The sequence below is a fragment of the Bos grunniens genome, chromosome 5, assembly GCF_055505025.1.
Source record: "Bos grunniens cultivar Pamir isolate PY7600 chromosome 5, Bosgru_T2T1.0, whole genome shotgun sequence".
Classification (NCBI taxonomy): domain Eukaryota; kingdom Metazoa; phylum Chordata; class Mammalia; order Artiodactyla; family Bovidae; genus Bos; species Bos grunniens.
The window spans coordinates 99620000-99637392 of NC_141169.1; the positions used below are offsets into that span (position 1 = coordinate 99620000).

The window sequence follows — 17393 nt, forward strand, 5'->3', positions numbered from 1 at the left end:
TATTAATCCATTCCTGAAGACAATATTTCATTGACCCTTTAACTTGCCCTTCCTTTCTAAATCTTATATTCCTATTGTTGACCCTAAAATTGCCAATTTGGTGGTGGTTCAGTTGATGAGTTGTGTCCGACTCTTGCAACCCATGGACTGTAGCCTGCCAGGCTCCTCTGTCCATGGGATTTTCCAGGCAAGAATGCTGGAGTGGATTGCCATTTCCTTCTCCAGGGGATCTTCCTAACCCAGGAATTGAACCTGGGTCTCCTGCATTTTAGGCAGATTCTTTACCAACTGAGCTATAAGGGAAGCCTGGAAATTTAGTACTTTTTAATGGCTTGTTAAGTTTAATGCAGCTTGAAAGTTTAAAGGTAAGCTGTAATTATGGGTCTGAAATTTACTATATTAGTAAATTTTGGGTCTGAAATTTACCATATTGGCAATTGGTACCAAATTTACCATATTGGTAATTGGTAATTATGGGTCTGAAAATTACCATATTGGCAAATTTTCAACTCCTTTTTTAAGGAATTTGCTAATGTAAGTGTTCTACTATATAAGAAATACATTCAGAATGCAAGGATTGAATCAAATGATCCAACCCTAAACACAAGAGAAAAATTACAACTCGATTAAAGTCTCACGTTTGCAGGCTGACAAATTGAATTTAGTCTTTCTGCAGGCATCACATCAGGAACTGAAGTTCAGTGGAAACTGTTATGTAGGTAGTAAACTTGTTAAAAGGAAAAAAATTGTAATAGCTGATACCAATGATTAGATCCCATAATAAAACTACAATTTCTGAATTAAGACTGCACATTCAAGTATCAAATATATGTCATACAGAAGGAAATCATTAGCTGCAACATCAAATTATGTTTGTTTCTGGGCTCTCTATTCTGTTCCATTGAACTGTGTCTGTTTTTTATGCCAATACCATCTGTTCTGATTATTAAAGCTTGAACTATAGTTTGAGACCAGAATGTGTGATGCTCCCAGCTTTGTTCTTTCTCAGGATTACTTTAGCTGTCCACAGTCTTTTGAGGTTTTTCTATTTATGTGAAAAATACATAAAATTATAATTTTTAAATTATAAATTTATAATACTTAATACTTCTAAATTAATTAATGTTTTAATTAAACTCATAATTTTTGTGGAACTTGCATTCAATCTACAGCTCTCGGGCTGGTATGGATATTTTAACAATATTAATTCTTCCAATCCATGAGTATGGAATAGCTTTCTACTTATTATTTTCTTCACCTTTTTCAGTTTCTTTGAATGTCTTGCAGGTTTCAGTGTACAGATCTTCCACCTAACTAGTTAAATTTATTCTGAGGTGTTTTATTCTTTTTGATGCAGTTATAAAATGAGATTGTTTTTCTAATCTGTCTTTCTGATATTTTGTTGTTAATGTATAGAAATGCAACTGAATTTTGGATATTGATTTTATATCTTGTAAGTTTCCTGAATTTATTAGTTCTAGCAGTTTTTGTTTTGTGTGTGGAGTTTTTAGGTTTTTTTTTTTTTTTTTTTTTTTAACATATGTGATTTGCAAATAAAGACAGTTTTGCTTCTTCCTTTTCAGTATGGGCACTTTTTATTTTTTATCTTGCCTAATTGCTATTGCTAGGACTTTCTATACTCTGTTGAGTAAACCATGAATAGTATGAAAAGGCAAAAAGATAGGACACTGAAAGATGAACTCCTCAGGTCAGTAGGTGCCCAATATGCTACTGGAGATCAGTGGAGAAATAACTCCAGAAAGAATGAAGGGATGGAGCCAAAGCAAAAACAACACCAAGTTGTGGATGGGACTGGTGATAGAAGCAAGGTCCAATGCTGTAAAGAGCAATATTGCATAGGAACCTGGAATGTTAGGTCCATGAATCAAGGCAAATTAGAAGTAGTCAAACAGGAGATGGCAAGGGTCAACGTTGACATTCTAGGAATCAGCTAACTAAAATACTGGATTGGGTGAATTTAACTCAGATGACCATTATATCTACTACTGTGGGAAGGAATCCCTTAGAAGAAATGGATTAGCCATTGTAGTCAACAAAAGAGTCTGCAATGCAGTACTTGGATGCAATCTCAAAAATGACTGATCTCTGTTCATTTCCAAGGCAAACCATTCAATATCACGGTAATCCAAGTCTATGCCCTGACGAGTAACGCTGAAGAAGCTGAAGTTGAATGGTTCTATGAAGACCTACAAGACCTTTTAGAGCTAACACCCAAAAAAGATGTCCTTTTCATTATGGGAGACTGGAATGCAAAAGTAGGAAGTCAAGAAACACCTGGAGTAACAGGCAAATTTTGCCCTGGAGTACAGAATGAGGCAGGGCAAAGGCTAACAGTTTTGCCAACTGGTCAAGCAGTTGACCAGAACTCACTGGTCAGCACAAACACCCTCTTCCAACAACACAAGAGAAGACTTTACACGTGGACATCATCAGATGGCCAACACCAAAATCAGATTGCTTATATTCTTTGCAGCCAAAGATGGAGAAGCTCTATACAGTCAGCAAAACAAAACCAGGAACTGACTGTGGCTCAGATCATGAACTCCTTTTTGCCAAATTCAGACTTAAATTGAGGAAAGTAGGGAAAACCACTAGACCATTCAGGTATGACCTAAATCAAATCCCTTATGATTATACAATGGAAGTGAGCTATAGATAAGGGACTAGATCTGATAGAGCGCCTGATGAACTATGGACAGAGGTTTATGACACTGTACAGGAGACAAGAATCAAGACCATCCCCCCAAAAAAGTAAATACAAAAAAGCAAAATGGCTGTCTGAGGGGGCGTTAAAAATAGCTATGGAAAGAAGAGAAGTGAAAAGCAAAGGAGAAAAGGAAAGATATTCCTGTTTGAATGCAGAGTTCCAAAGAATAGCAAGGAGAGATCAGAAAGCCTTCCTCAATGATCAATGCAAAGAAATAGAGGAAAACAATAGAATGGGAAAGACTAGAGATCTCTTCAGGAAAGAGATACCAAGGGAATATTTCATGCAAAGATGGGCTCAATAAAGGATAGAAATGATATGGACCTAACAAAAGCAGAAGGTATTAAGAAGAGGTGGCAAGAATACACAGAAGAACTTTACAAAAAAGATCTTCACGACCCAGATAATCACGATGGTGTGATCACTGACCTCGAGCCAGACATCCTGGAATGTAAAGTCAAGGGGCCCTTAGGAAGCATCATTATGAACAAAGCTAGTAGATGTGATGAAATTCTAGTTGATCTATTTCAAATCCTGAAAGATGATGCTGTGAAAGTGCTGCACATAATGTGCCAGCTAATTTGGAAAACTCAGCAGTGGCCAAAGGACTGGAAAATGTCAGTTTTCATTTCAATCCCAAAAAGGCAATGCCAAAGAATGCTCAAACTACCACACAACTGTACTCATCTCACAGGCTAGTAAAGTAATGCTCAAAACTCTCCAAGCCAGGCTTCAGCAATACATGAACCGTGAACTTTCAGATGTTCAAGCTGGATTTAGAAGAGGCAGAGGAACCAGAGATCAAATTGCCAACATCTGCTGGATCATCAAAAAAGCAAGAGAGTTCCAGGAAAACATCTTTTTCTGCTTTATTGACTATGCCAAAGCCTTTGACTGTGTGGATCACAATGAACTGTGGAATATTCTTCAAGATATGGCAATACCAGACCACCTGACCTGCCTCTTGAGAAAGCTGTATGCCGCTCAGGAAGAAACAGTTAGAACTGGACATGGAACAACAGACTGGTTCCAAATAGGAAAAGAAGTATGTCAAGGCTGTATATTGTCACCCTGCTTATTTAACTTATATGCAGAGTACATCATGAGAAATGCTGGGCTGGAAGAAGCACAAGCTGGAATCAAGATTGCCAGGAGAAATATCAATAACCTCAGATATGCAGATGACACCACTCTTATGGCAGAAAGTGAAGAAGAACTAAAGAGTCTTTTGATGAAAGTGAAAGAGGAGAGTGAAAAAGTTGGCTTAAAGCTCAACACTCAGAAAACTAAGATCATGGCATCTGTTCCCATCACTTCATGGCAAATAGATAGAGAAACAGTGGAAACAGTGTCAGACTTTATTTTTCTGGGCTCCAAAATCACTGCAGATAGTGACTGCAGTGATGGTGACACTTACTCCTTGGAAGAAAAGTTATGACAAACCTAGAGAGCATATTGAAAAGCAGAGACATTACTTTGCCAACAAAGGTCTGTCTAGTCAAGGCTATGGTTTTTCCACTAGTCATCCATGGATGTGAGAGTTGGACTATAAAGAAAACTAAGTAACAAATAATTGATGCTTTTGAACTGTGGTATTGGAGAAGATTCTTGAGAGTCCCTTGGATTGCAAGGAGAACCAACCAGTCCATCCTAAAGAAAATCAGTCCTGATTATTCATTGGAAGGACTGATGTTGACACTGAAATTCCAACAGTTTGGCCACCTGATGAGAAGAGCTGACTCATTGGAAAAGACCCTGATGCTGGGAAAGATTGAAGGCAGGAGGAGAAGGGGCCGACAGAGGATGAGATGGTTGGATGGCATCACCAACTCAACAGACATAAGTTTGAGTAAACTCTGGGGGTTGGTGATGGACAGGGAGGCCTGGCATGCTGCAGTACATGGGGTGGCAAAGAGTTGGATACGACTGAGTGACTGAATGGAACTTAACTGAAAAATCCCTTCATTCTTGCCAAATGCTGCAGCTTAGAAGGTCTTTGTCACACTGAAGGGGCAACAATTATAAGTCGCAGGTCTGTTTCACATTGTGTGTGTGTGTGTGTGTATGTTAGTCACTAAGTCTCACTTTTTGTGGTCCCATGAACTCAATCCCGCCAGGCTCCTCTGTCATGGGATTCTTCAGGCAAGAATACTGGAATGAGTTGCCAGTTCCTTCTCCAAGGGATCCTCTCAACCCAGGGATTGAACCCGGGTCTCCTACACTGCAGGGAGGTTCTTTACCATCTGAGCCACCACACTGAGGTGGAGGGAATTATATAGGGTATGACAATCAGGGAGCAGTAATCATGTGGAGTATGTTTTCAATTTTGGTGCATTCTAATTGGTTAGCTTAGAATTTTCTGAGTCATATTCTTGGTGTTATATCTAAAAGGTCTAACTCAAGTTTGCAAAAGTTCTCTGCCTTTTTTTTTTTTTTTTTTTTTGCTAAAGTTTGTAGTTTGAGCATTTGTACTTAGGTCCAAGATCAATTTAGACAATCTTTATGTGGTAAGAAATAATGGTATAAATTCATCTTTATGAATATGGGTATTTAATAAAGTCCTAGCTTCATTTGTTGGAAAAATAAAGGCTATTTCTCCCTTGATTGCCTTGATACCTTTTTTGAAATCAATTGCCCATGAATGTAAATGTTAAGATGGATTCTCAATTGTGCTTAACTATTATATATGTCTGTCTTCATGAAAGTACTACTCTATTTTCATTGATGCCGTTCAGTGGGGAGAATCCCAGGGACGGAGGAGCCTGATGGGCTGCCATCTATGGGGTCGCACAGAGTTGGACACGACTGAAGCAACTTAGCAGCAGCAATGATTAGCTTTGATATCAGGAACTGCAATCGTCTAATTATGTTACTTTTTTAAAAAAACTTCCTTGTCTCTTCTGGGAGCTTTGTATTTCCATGTACATTTTAAGAATAGTTTTTCAGCTTTCTGCAAGGATTTGTGGGATTTGATAGAGATTGTCCTGAATATATAGATAATCTCTTGACCTGGAAAGAGTCTCCTCACTCCAGATTTTAGTTCAGTTGTCCTCTTTCCTTGAACAGCTCTCTTATCAATTTAAAATGTAATTTGGAAACTTATTCCCCTTATCCTGGTCATTGTAGGAGAAAATCTTGCCTTTTTGCACTTGCTATCTTCAACTCATAAGTGGAAGTTCTAACAGGTTAACTGTGAAGTATCAAATGACACAGGATCAAATGAATAAGTAACAATCTCTGGAAGAGGATATCATTATTATCTGCATTTTGCTGAGGAGTATACTGAAGCAGACAGTAGTTTTAAAACAGAGTAAAAGATCAGAGATTGGTAGCAGGAAATCTGGATTTTCCATCCTGTCAGTCCGTTTCCAAGATCCTCTCCTTAAAAACTTCTACTATAAAAAATGAAACAAGAGAATCCAAAAGTATACCTGATTTCAACATCTGTTCTTAAAAAAAATTACAGTCAAAAATGAATTAAATGAGAAAAATAAGACTGAATATTCATATATGGAGAAGTTTTCAATGTGCAATGGAAAACACATATTCTTTTGAAGTGCCCAAGAAATATTGACAAAATTAATATTTTATTTAAAAAATAATATTTAAATATTAACTAAATTAAATAGTTAGCTTTATTAAAGACCTAAGCATGAGAGTTATTTTTGACAGCTTTAAATGGTGGAAGGAAAAGCCTACTGGAAAAGAGATTACAACCAGGTGACCTCCCCAAGACTCACTTCAGTTTTGGAAATTATAGGAAAATAATTTCATCAGTGAGATGAATGTGCATTTGGTTGAGTTAATGTGTTCATAGGCTTATAAGCAATAAAGTTATATATAACCAGCTTATAGGGTGTTTTGGTCTTCTTGGGGTCCCCAAGAAAATCTTGGATAGTTTTGATAAGAAAAGCTTGAATTATTTCTACATAAATCCAGTATTAGGAAAAAAAAAAATCCATTGGAATGATGATCCAGGTTATGATTGAGCTCCGTCTAATAGTTTAGGCTTTCTCTGTACATTCTATGTGTTGATTTTTAAAATTTTGCTCACTAACAACTAAATTTGTTAAGTACAAATTATGAAGAGGTTAAACAGGGAAAAGTTGCAACACGATATGTCCTTATTTCCATGCTGGCAAATGACATTTCATCTCTCCATTAAATTTATGAAGTAATCCATCCCATGGCAAGGACACAGAGTGCATAAAGAGGAGTCAATTTGAGCTGTTAGGGAATAGCAATTATTTCATCAAGATAGCAGTGAGCTCTTCTATTAGCATATGCTAGTACTTTCCTGCTTGACATTGGTCACAGAAGTTAAAAGAAAGGAGGACTTCACTGCCCATCCAGAAATCAGCTGCACAAAGAATTTAGGGTCAGACTTGAAGGAATCAGAACCATGATATTAGACTAGGCTTTTTTTCTAGACATGATATCTTTACTATGGACCATTTTTTCCATCCTAGTATTAACAGAATTTGTTCTAGGAAATTTTGCCCATGGCCTCACAGCACTGGTGAACTGCATTGATTGGGTCAAGAGACAAAAGATCTCCTCAGCTGATGGGATTCTCACTGCTCTGGCAGTCTGCAGAATTGTTTTGCTCTGGGTAACGTTAATGAATTGGTACTTAGTTGTGTTGAATCCAGTTCTATATAGTTTAAAAGTAAGAATTATTGTTCATATTGCCTGGATAGTAAGCAACCATTATAGCACCTGGCTTGCTACTAGTCTCAGCATATTTTATTTGTTGAAGATAGCCATTTCTCCAGCCTAATTTTTCTTCACCTGAAATAGAGTTAAAAGTGTCATGCACATAATACTTTTGGGAACTTCATTCTCCTTGGTTTTTCATGTTGCAGTGATATACAACGATGAGGCTATCCAGACAAATGAATACAAAGGAAACATTCCTCAGAAGACCATATTGAGGGGCAGTTTATGGCTTCCACATATGACTCTGCTTATGCCAGGAAATCTCATATGCTTTACTATTTTAATCTCATATGCTTTACTATGTCCCTGACATGTTTTCTGCTATTAACTGTTTCCCTGTGGAAACATCTCAAGAAGATGCAGCTCAGTGGTAAAGGATCTCCAGATTCTAGCACCAAAGTCCATATAAAAGCCATGCAAACTGTGATATCCTTTCTCTTGCTGTTTGCCATTCATTTCCTGGCTCTAAATGGGATCCATTTGGAGTTTTAAAAGGCAGCAGAAGGAAACTGTCTTTTTGTTCTTTGAGGCTCTTGGATTCCTCTATCCTTCAAACCACTCATGTATCCTGATTTGGGGAAACAGGAAGTTAACAAAGGCATTTCTGTCATTTCTGTGGCAGCTAAGGTGCTGACTGAGAGAAAAGAAATAGGTGGACATCATGTGTCTTCCAGCAAAAAAATAAGCTGATGGTGTTTGTAAAATTTTATACTTTCTGCTGCTTTTTCTAATGTGAATATAACTGAGTAATTTCCAAAGGTTAACATGCAAAGTCTTTTCCTCAAGCTTATGATGAAAAGTATATATGTGAATGTTTATGAATGCTATAAAACTGATGATAAGATTATGATACCACTAACCAATATTTTTCAGATAAACAATCTAATTTTACAAAATGATGTATAATTTCAGGGTTATGAAGCAATGTGTATTTCACATGTATATTCTATGCTATTATCTTCAAATGAAGTATTTATAATCTGTATTTATGTCTTTTTAAGAATTGAGCTTATCTCAGGACATTATTGCTATTTTCCATTGAAATTAGTATTACAATGTGCTTAGCAAAGATGTCTGTAATAAAATTCAAATGTAACAAATACTTTTAGATTAAAGTTTATATATGTGTATAATTAACTGTACTAAAGAATATGTGATTTTTACTAGTAGTCAAAAAACTTAGAAAAAAATCAATACTACAGTAAGGATGAAGAAGAAAAAATAATCATGATGTCTTCATAGCTGCTATATTTCACATGCAGTTAGGAAAATTATTTCTTAGAGGTTTCCAATTAAGAAGACCTCTTTTCAAGTGAGATCTGGTGTCAAATTCAAGTTCAGTTTTCAGGACTTCCCTAGTGGTCCAGTGGCTAGGACTCTGTGATCCCAAAACAGAGGGCCTGGGGTCCATCTCTGGTCAGTGAACTACATCTAGCCTGCCACAACTAACAGCACTCAAGCCACAACTGAAGGTTTCACATGATCAAGGAAGATCTGAAGATCCCACATGCTGCAACTAACACCCAGCACTGCCAAATAAATATTTTTTTAAAATTGCTCAGTTTTCCCCTAAACCAAAATTGGGCCTCTGAATTGTCAATCTTCTCCTCTATTTTGCTACCTAAAAATTCATTTTAAACTTCAGACAAAAGACTTAGGTCTTCCCAATGTTAAAAATGCATTCAGTGTAAGAATAGTAAAAAAAAATTATGATGCTTAATTCAATGATCTTTCTGCATGTATTAGAATGGTGTCTATGATGTCTATGTCATAATTATAGGAAATGTCTTGAAGATCTGTTTTATTACAATCTTGTGGAAAATGATGAAATAGAAAGTGTGTTGACATATAGCAGGATTGATAGCAAGTTTCACTATAGGAAATAAATTTATAACCTTGTTCAACAACTGAATTTCTATGACTCTATTAATTCTTGGTATTATGATAGTGTAACAACATTATCTAAATGTTAAGGTAAATCATTTCCACATCTGAATTACTCACTATTTTTAATCATCTGTCTGCTTAGTGGAACATAAGCCTTCTCATGTGAGGATCATGCTTGTCCTGTTTTATGCTAACTTTCCAGGACATAAAAATCAGTCTACAGGAGAGTTTATATGAAAGATATTCTAATGATTATTTGGATAAAAAACAACTACATGAAAGCTGGAAACCAGTGAAAATGAAACTCTTCACAAAATCTGCAGGTCACATGGATTTTCTAGTTTTGTTTCCTCAACATTTAATTGCTTCTACACAAATCTACACAATCTCAATTCCAGTTTCTGCATTATACAGAGTAGACAAATAGGTTCCAAAGCATGCTGCTGCTACTGCTAAGCCACTTCAGTCGTGTCCGACTCTGTGCGACCCCAGAGACAGCAGCCCACCAGGCTCCCCCGTCCCTGGGATTCTCCAGGCAAGAACACTGGAGTGGGTTGCCATTTCCTTCTCCAATGAATGAAAATGGAAAGTGAAAGTGAAGTTGCTCAGTCGTGTTCGACCCTCAGCGACCCCATGGACTGCAGCCCACCAGGCTTCTCCGTCCATGGGATTTTCCAGGCAAGAGTACTGGAGTGGGTTGCCATTGCCTTCCCCATTCCAAAGCATTAAGTGACTCAAATTCAGTGTACATTTAATATTGTTCTTTAAGGGTACTGATATGTCTGAGCACACTTCTCTAGGTAGTTATCCAAGAAATCAGGCTGATCAGAAGTTGGTCATATTTAACATGTGGATCTGGACGATTGGGTGGAGTTTTCTCCATTCAAGAAAGCTGGGAGAAAAAAACATAGGGAGGACAGTCCCTGAGGAGAGTATTGGGGATGGGCCTAAAATATTGCACAAAATTTTCACTTAAATAACATTGTTCAGGTTTTGATCACCTTGCCACAACCAAAGGTTAGGGAGGCTGGGAAATGTGCTCCCTCTCTAGCCCAGAAATAAGAGAAGAACATGGAATTGAGGACATGGAAATGGGAGAGCCTTTAGTCACGTTTCACTTGAAATAGCAACAAGTTACTGTAAAAGGAAAGAAGTTCCTCCCTTTAGAAGCACGATGTATATTCTTCATGTCATTTTGATAATATGCACACACACTTACATCAGTTTGAGTTTTTTTCTATTTCTTCACAAATTCCAAAGAATTCAAGTTCACACTTCATATTTATATCTTCATAAAGTCATAACTGACTCTGTACTATAGTACTTGTAGCCTCCTAATGTATATTTCCAGCCTAACCTGCTTACAGTTTTTGACTTAACTACTATGATATTCTGTACTAATATTTCTAGCTATATTTCCTGGCACTTGGGTGTGCAATTTGAACTGTAAATAACTTCCTTACATTATTTCTGTGTGTGTGTGTGTGTGTGTTAGTCACTCAGTTGTGTATGACTCTTTGTGACCCCATGGACTGTAACCCACCAGCCTCCTCTGTCAGTGGGACTTCCCAGGCAAGAATATTGGAGTGGGTTGCCATTTGACTCTTTGTGACCCCATGGACTGTAACCCACCAGCCTCCTCTGTCAGTGGGACTTCCCAGGCAAGAATATTGGAGTGGGTTGCCATTTTCTTCTCCAGGGCATCTTCCCAACCCAGGAATTGAATCCAAGTCTCCTGCATTGCAGGTGGATTCTTTACTGTTTTAACCACCACATTATTTCTATAAATGAAATTAAATCAACAAAATACTTTTTTAGGTAGAAGGATCTTATTGATGAGTGACAAAGGCTTAGTTATATAATTTTTTGTAGCAATTCCTATTCAAAATCTAAAACATTTGCATTCAAATATGTGGCTCACAGGGCTTCCCAGGTGGTGCTAGTGGTAAAGAACCCATCTGCCAATAGAGGAGACATAAAGACGTGGGTTCAATCTCTGGGTCAGGAAGATCCCCTGGAGGAGGGCATGGCATCCAACTCCAGTATTCTTGCCTGGACAATCCCATTAACAGAGGAACCTGGTGGGCTACAGTCCATTAGTTTGCAAAGAGTTGGACATGACTGAAGTGACTTAGCATGCACTCAGCACATGTGGCTCAGAGGAGACGAAAGTACAAGTTAGTGGAAACCAGTTTGTCTCATTTTTGCGTGTTTACATACTGACTTCATCGTTTTAGTCATTTTCAGAAATGGGAAACTGCACTGGTGTCAAGGATAAGTGGACGTTATTAATGTTTACTATAGAAATTATATTGTAACTGAGTGTAAGTCATAAGAAAGATATTCATGAAGCTTTGTATCTGTTACAGAATTATTTGGTTTAACACTGAAATTTAGAATAAGCTACTCTTTTAGTGAAGATCTGAAACTATATCAAAGAATTTTGACTGTACTTTCTGGAATTATGATGAACACTTTAAAGAAGGCATCATAAATGGATTTCAGTCTGCAGCTGTTTGATCATAAAATTTTCAGTGAAGCACAATATCACAATTTCATCAAAATGTCAATTGGAATTAAGGTCTCTTTCTGACAGTGGCAACTTGTGTTAGGAGTGCTGAGAAGTGGGCTCACTGGATGGGTAAATGTAAACTGCAAGGGGATCCAGAATGGGAACGTTTCATCAGCGGACTTCATCCTTTTCTGCTTGGCTGTGGCCAAATTCATTCAACTGTGGGTAATTTACAGTGGGGCTTTTTCCACATCTGTATGCTACCAGAGTGGAGAAATAGCTCCAGAAAGAATGAAGAGGATGAGCCAAAGTGAAAACAATGCCCAGTTGTGGATGTGTCTGGTGATGAAATGAAAGTCCAGTGCTGTAAAGAACAAGATTATATATATAGGAACCTGGAATGTTAGGTCCATGAATCAAGGTAAATTGCAAGTAGTCAAACAGGAGATGGCAAGAGTGAACATCGACATTTTAGAAATCAGTGAACGAAAATGGACCAGAATGGGCGAATTTAATGTGGATGACCATTATATCTATTAATGTGGGTAAGAATTCCTTAGGGAAAATGAAGTAGCCTTCATAGTCAACAGAAGAGTCTGAAATGCCATACCTGGGTGCAGTCTCAAAAGAAACAAAATGATCTCTTTGTTTCCAAGGCAAACCATTCAATAGCAGAGCATTCCAAGTCTATGCCCCAACCATTAATGCTGAATAAGCTGAAGTTGAATGGTTCTATGAAGACCTACAAGACCTTCTAGAACTAACACACCAAAAAGATATTCTTTTCATCATAGGGGACTAGAATGCAAAAGTAGGAAGTCAAAAGATACCTGGAGTAATGGGCAAGTTTGACCTTGGAGTACAAAACGAAGCAGGGCAAAGGCTAACAGAGTTTTACAGAGAGAACCCATTGGTCATAGCAAACACCCTCTTCCAACAACACAAGAGACGACTCTACACATGGACATTACCAGATGATCAATACCAAAATCATATTGATTATATTCTTTGCAGCCAAAGATGGAGAAGCTCTATATGGTCAGCAAAAACAAGACTGGGAGCTGACTGTGAGTCAGATCATGAACTCCTTATTGCCATATTCAGACTTAAATTGAAGAAAGTAGGGAAAACCACTAGAGCATTTAAGTATGACCTAAATCAAATCTCTTATGATTATAAAGGTGAAGTGACAAATAGATTCAAGGGATTAGATCTGAGAGAGTGCCTGAAGAACTATGGACAGAGGTTCATAACATTGTACAGGAGTTCAGCTCAGTTCATTTAGTCGCTCAGTCAAGTCCGACTCTTTGCAACCCCATGGACTGCAGCATGCCAGGCTTCCCTGTCAATCACCAGATTCCAGAGCTTGCTCAAAGCATTCTTGATAGTCCAACTCTCACATCCATATATGACTACTGGAAAAACCATAGCTTTAACTAGATGGACCTTTGTCAGCAAAGTAATGTCTCTGTTTTTAATAGGTTGGTCATAGCTTTTCTTTCAAGGAGCAAGTGTCTGTTAGTTTCATGGCTGCAGTCACCATCTGCAGTGATTTTGGAGCACCCCAAAATAAAGTCTGTCACTGTTTCCATTGTTTCCCCGTCTATTAGAGATGAACTGATGGGGCCAGATGCCATGATCTTAGTTTTCTGAATGTTGAGCTTTAAGCCAACTTTTTCACTCTCCTCTTTCACTTTCATCAAGAGGCTCTTAATTCTTCTTTGCTTTCTGCCATAAGGGTGGTGTCATCTGCATATCTGAGGTTATTGATATTTCTTCTGGCAATCTTGATTCCAGCTTGTGCTTCATCCAGCCCAGAATTTCTCCTGATATACTCTGCATATAAGTTAAATAAGCAGGGTGACCATATACAGCCTTGACGTACTCCTTTACCTATTTGGAACCAGTCTGTTGTTCCATGTCCAGTTCAAACTGTTGCTTCTTGACCTGTGTACAAGTTTCTCAGGAGGCAGGTCAGGTGGTCTGGTATTCCCATCTCTTGAAGAATATTCCACAGTTTATTGTGATCCACACAGTCAAAGGCTTTGGCATAGTCAATAAAGCAGAAGTAGATGTTTTCTGGAACTCTCCTGCTTTTTTGATGATCCAGTGGATGTTGACAATTTGATCTCTGGTTCCTCTGCCTTTTCTAAATCCAGCTGGAACATCTGGAAGTTCACGGTTCATGTACCATTGAAGCCTGGCTTGGGGAATCTTGACCATTACTTTACTAGCATGTGAGATGAGTGCAATTATAGTAGTTTGAGCATTCTTTGGCATTGCCTTTCTTTAGGAACAAAAGGAAAACCGACCTTTACCAGTCCTGTGGCCACTGCTGAGTTTTCCAAATTTGCTGGCATATTGAATGCAGCACTTTCACAGCATCATCTTTTAGAATTTTAAATAGCTGCACTGGAATTCCGTCACCTCCACTAGTTTTGTTCATAGTGGTTCTTCCTAAGGCCCCCTGGACTTCACATGCCAGGATGTCTGGCTCCAGGTTTCTGGGTCATGAAGATCTTTTTTTGTATAGTTCTTCTGTGTATTGTTGCCACCTCTTTTTAATATCTTCTGCTTCTGCTAGGTCCATACCATTTCTGTCCTTTATTGTGCCCATCTTTGCATGAAATGTTCTCTTTGTATCTCTAGTTTTCTTGAAGTGATCTTTAGTCTTTCCCATTCCATTGTCTTCCTCTATTTCTTTGCATTGATCACTGAGGAAAGCTTTCTTATCTCTCCTGCTATTCTTTGGAACTCTGCATTCAAATGGATATATTTTTCCTCTTCTATTTTGCCGTTTGCATCCTTTCTTTTCTCAGTTATTTGTAAGGCCTCCTCAGACAACCATTTTGCCTTTTTGCATTTCTTTTGCATTTCTTTTCTTGATCACTACCTCCTGTACAATGGCATGAACCTCCATCCATAGTTCTTCAGGCATTCTGTCTACCTGATCTAATCCCTTGAATCTATTCTCACTTCCACTGTATAATTGTAAGGGATTTGATTTAGGTCATACCTGAATGGTCTAGTGGTTTTCCTTACTTTCTTCAAATTAAGTCTGAATTCGGCAATAAGGAATTCATTATCTGAGTCACAGTCAGCTCCCAGTCTTGTTTTTGTATTGGTTATCAGCAACCAATTTTTATTGTGTGTTGGTTTTCCTGGGGTCCCCAAGGAAATCTTAGATGTTTTTGATAAGAAAATAATGAATTCTTTCTTTGTAAATCTGGCATGTGTATTGGGTTTAAAAATTTTACTCACCAGCAACTAAATTTGTTGAACACAAATTATGGGGAGGTTAAATAGGGAAAAGTTGCAACACAATATGTTTTTATTTGCATGCTGGCAAATGAGAATTTTTATTTTGTTTCAACATCAGGTGAGCAATAACCCATCCCACAAATGTGAGTGCAAGGACACGGAGTGCATGAAGAGAAGTCAATATGAGCTTTTAGGTAATAGCAATTATTACGTCAAGACAGTACTGAGCTCTTTCATTTACATATGCTGGTACTTTCCTGCTTGACATTGGTCACAGAAGTTAAAAGAAGCAAGAACTTCACTGCACATCCCCAAATCAGCTGCCCAAAGAATTTAAGGTCAGAATATTGAAGGAATCACTACAGTGATATTAGACTTGGCTTTTTTTTTTCTAGACATGATAACTCTACTATCAACCATTTTTTCCATCCTAGGAATAATACAATTTGTTCTGGGAAATTTTGCCAATGGCTTCATAGCCCTGGTGAACTGCATTGACTGGGTCAAGAGACAAAAGATCTCCTCAACTGATGTGATTGTCACTGCTATGGCAGTCTCCAGAATTGTTTTGTTCTGTGTAATGTTAATACATTGGTATTATATTTTGCTTCATCCAGCTTTATATAGTTTAAAAGTAAGAACTATTTTTCATGTTGCCTGGACAATAAGCAATCATTATAGCACCTGGCTTGCTACTAGCCTCAGTATATTTTATTTGTTGAAGATAGTCAATTTCTCCAGCCTAACTTTTCTTCACCTGAAGTGGAGAGTTAAAAGTGTAGTTCTCATGATGCTTCTGGGAACTTCATTCATTTTGGTTTTACAAGTTGTAGTTATAAGCGTAAGTGGGACTATGCAGAGAAGTGAATTTGAAGGAAACTTCACACAGAAGACCAAACTAAGGGATATTTTATGGCTTTCACATGTGACCCTGCTCATTCTAGGAAACCTCACACCCTTTACTATGTTCTTAATATCTTTTCTGCTACCAATCTTTTCCCTGTGGAAACATCTCAGGAAGATGCAGCTCAATGGCAAAGGATTCCAAGATCCCTGTACGAAGGTCCACATAAAAGCCATGCAAACTGTCATCTCCTTTCTCTTGCTATTTGCCTTTTACTTTCTGGTTCTAATCATATCAATCTGGAGGCCTAAAAAACTGCATGAGGAACCATTTCTCTTGCTTTTCCCAACAATCGAAGTCATCTATCCTTCAGTCCACTCATTTATCCTGATTTGGGGAAACAGAAAGTTAACACAGGCCTTTCTGTTGTTTCTGTGGCAGCTGGGGTGCTGGCTGAAAGAGAGGAAATAGGTGGGTATCATGTGTCTTCTAGCAAAAAATGAATTGATGGAGTCTGTAACATTTTATACTTTCTACTCCTTTCTTAATTCTGTATGTCATTGAGTAATACCCACAGGTTTACCTAGAAAAGTTTTTCACCAAAGCTTATTACAAAAAGTGTATTTTTGTGTGTGTTTAAGAAAATGGTGTTTACTTTACCATTAACTAAGATTTTTCAGGTAAGCAATACAATTTTACAAAATATTGTGCAATTGATCAGGGTGATGAAGCATTGTGTTTTTCACATATATCCATTGTTTGGATGGTAACGACTCTGAATTTTAAATTACACACTGAGGATGTATGGATGTCAGATTTGGACTATAAAGAAAGCTGAGCACTGAAGAATTGATACTTATGAACTGTGGTGTTGGAGAAGACTCCTGAGATTCCCTTGGACTTCAAGGATATCCAACCAGTCCATCCCAAAGAAAATCAGCCCTGAATATTCATTGGAAGGACTGATGCTGAAGCTGAAACTCTAATACTTTGGCCACCTGATGAGAAGAGCTGACTCATTTGAAAAGACCCTGATGCCGGGAAAAATTGAAGGCAGAAGGAGAAGGGGATAACAGAAGATGAGATGGTTGGATGGCATCACCAACTCAATGGACATGAGTTTGAGTAAGCTCTGGGAGTTGATGATGGACAGGAAAGCCTGGCGTGCTACAGTCCTTGGGGTCGCAAAGAGTCAGACATGACTGAGTGACTGAAGTGAACTGAACTGATGTATGTTTGGGATAGATATTATTTCATCATGGATTCTTACTTCATAGTCAATAGAGAGTAATTAGAAATGTTGTTAGGAAAGGAGAACCACCTTAAATTCAAAAGTAATAAACATTTTTTGTATATTATATATGTGTGTAATAAATTTCACTGAAGAATATTAGATTTTTATAAGTAGGCTAAAATCTTAGAAAAAAAATGAAATCCTAAGA

At 37.8% G+C, this 17393-nt stretch overlaps 1 protein-coding gene, 1 non-coding gene and 1 pseudogene across 3 annotated transcripts; 2 read left to right on the forward strand and 1 right to left on the reverse strand.

Moving 5' to 3' along the window:
• Positions 1–230: 230 nt before the first annotated feature.
• On the reverse strand, positions 231–303 carry TRNAF-AAA (transfer RNA phenylalanine (anticodon AAA)). Its single transcript has one exon. It is a non-coding gene; the product is annotated as a tRNA-Phe (tRNA).
• Positions 304–7058: 6755 nt separating this feature from the next.
• On the forward strand, positions 7059–9359 carry LOC147372691 (taste receptor type 2 member 46-like; annotated as a pseudogene). Its single transcript, XR_015164899.1, has one exon. The product of XR_015164899.1 is annotated as a taste receptor type 2 member 46-like (transcript).
• Positions 9360–15370: 6011 nt separating this feature from the next.
• Positions 15371–17309, forward strand: LOC147372692 (taste receptor type 2 member 31-like). The gene has a single exon (XM_086404107.1). It carries the CDS (start codon positions 15505–15507, stop codon positions 16420–16422), a length of 918 nt encoding a protein of 305 aa, XP_086260233.1. The 5' UTR covers positions 15371–15504; the 3' UTR covers positions 16423–17309.
• Positions 17310–17393: the final 84 nt, after the last annotated feature.

Coding starts and splice junctions, on each gene's coding strand:
- LOC147372692 (XM_086404107.1), top strand. CDS start 15,505: ATGATAACTCTACTATCAACCATTTTTTCCATCCTAGGAATAATACAA.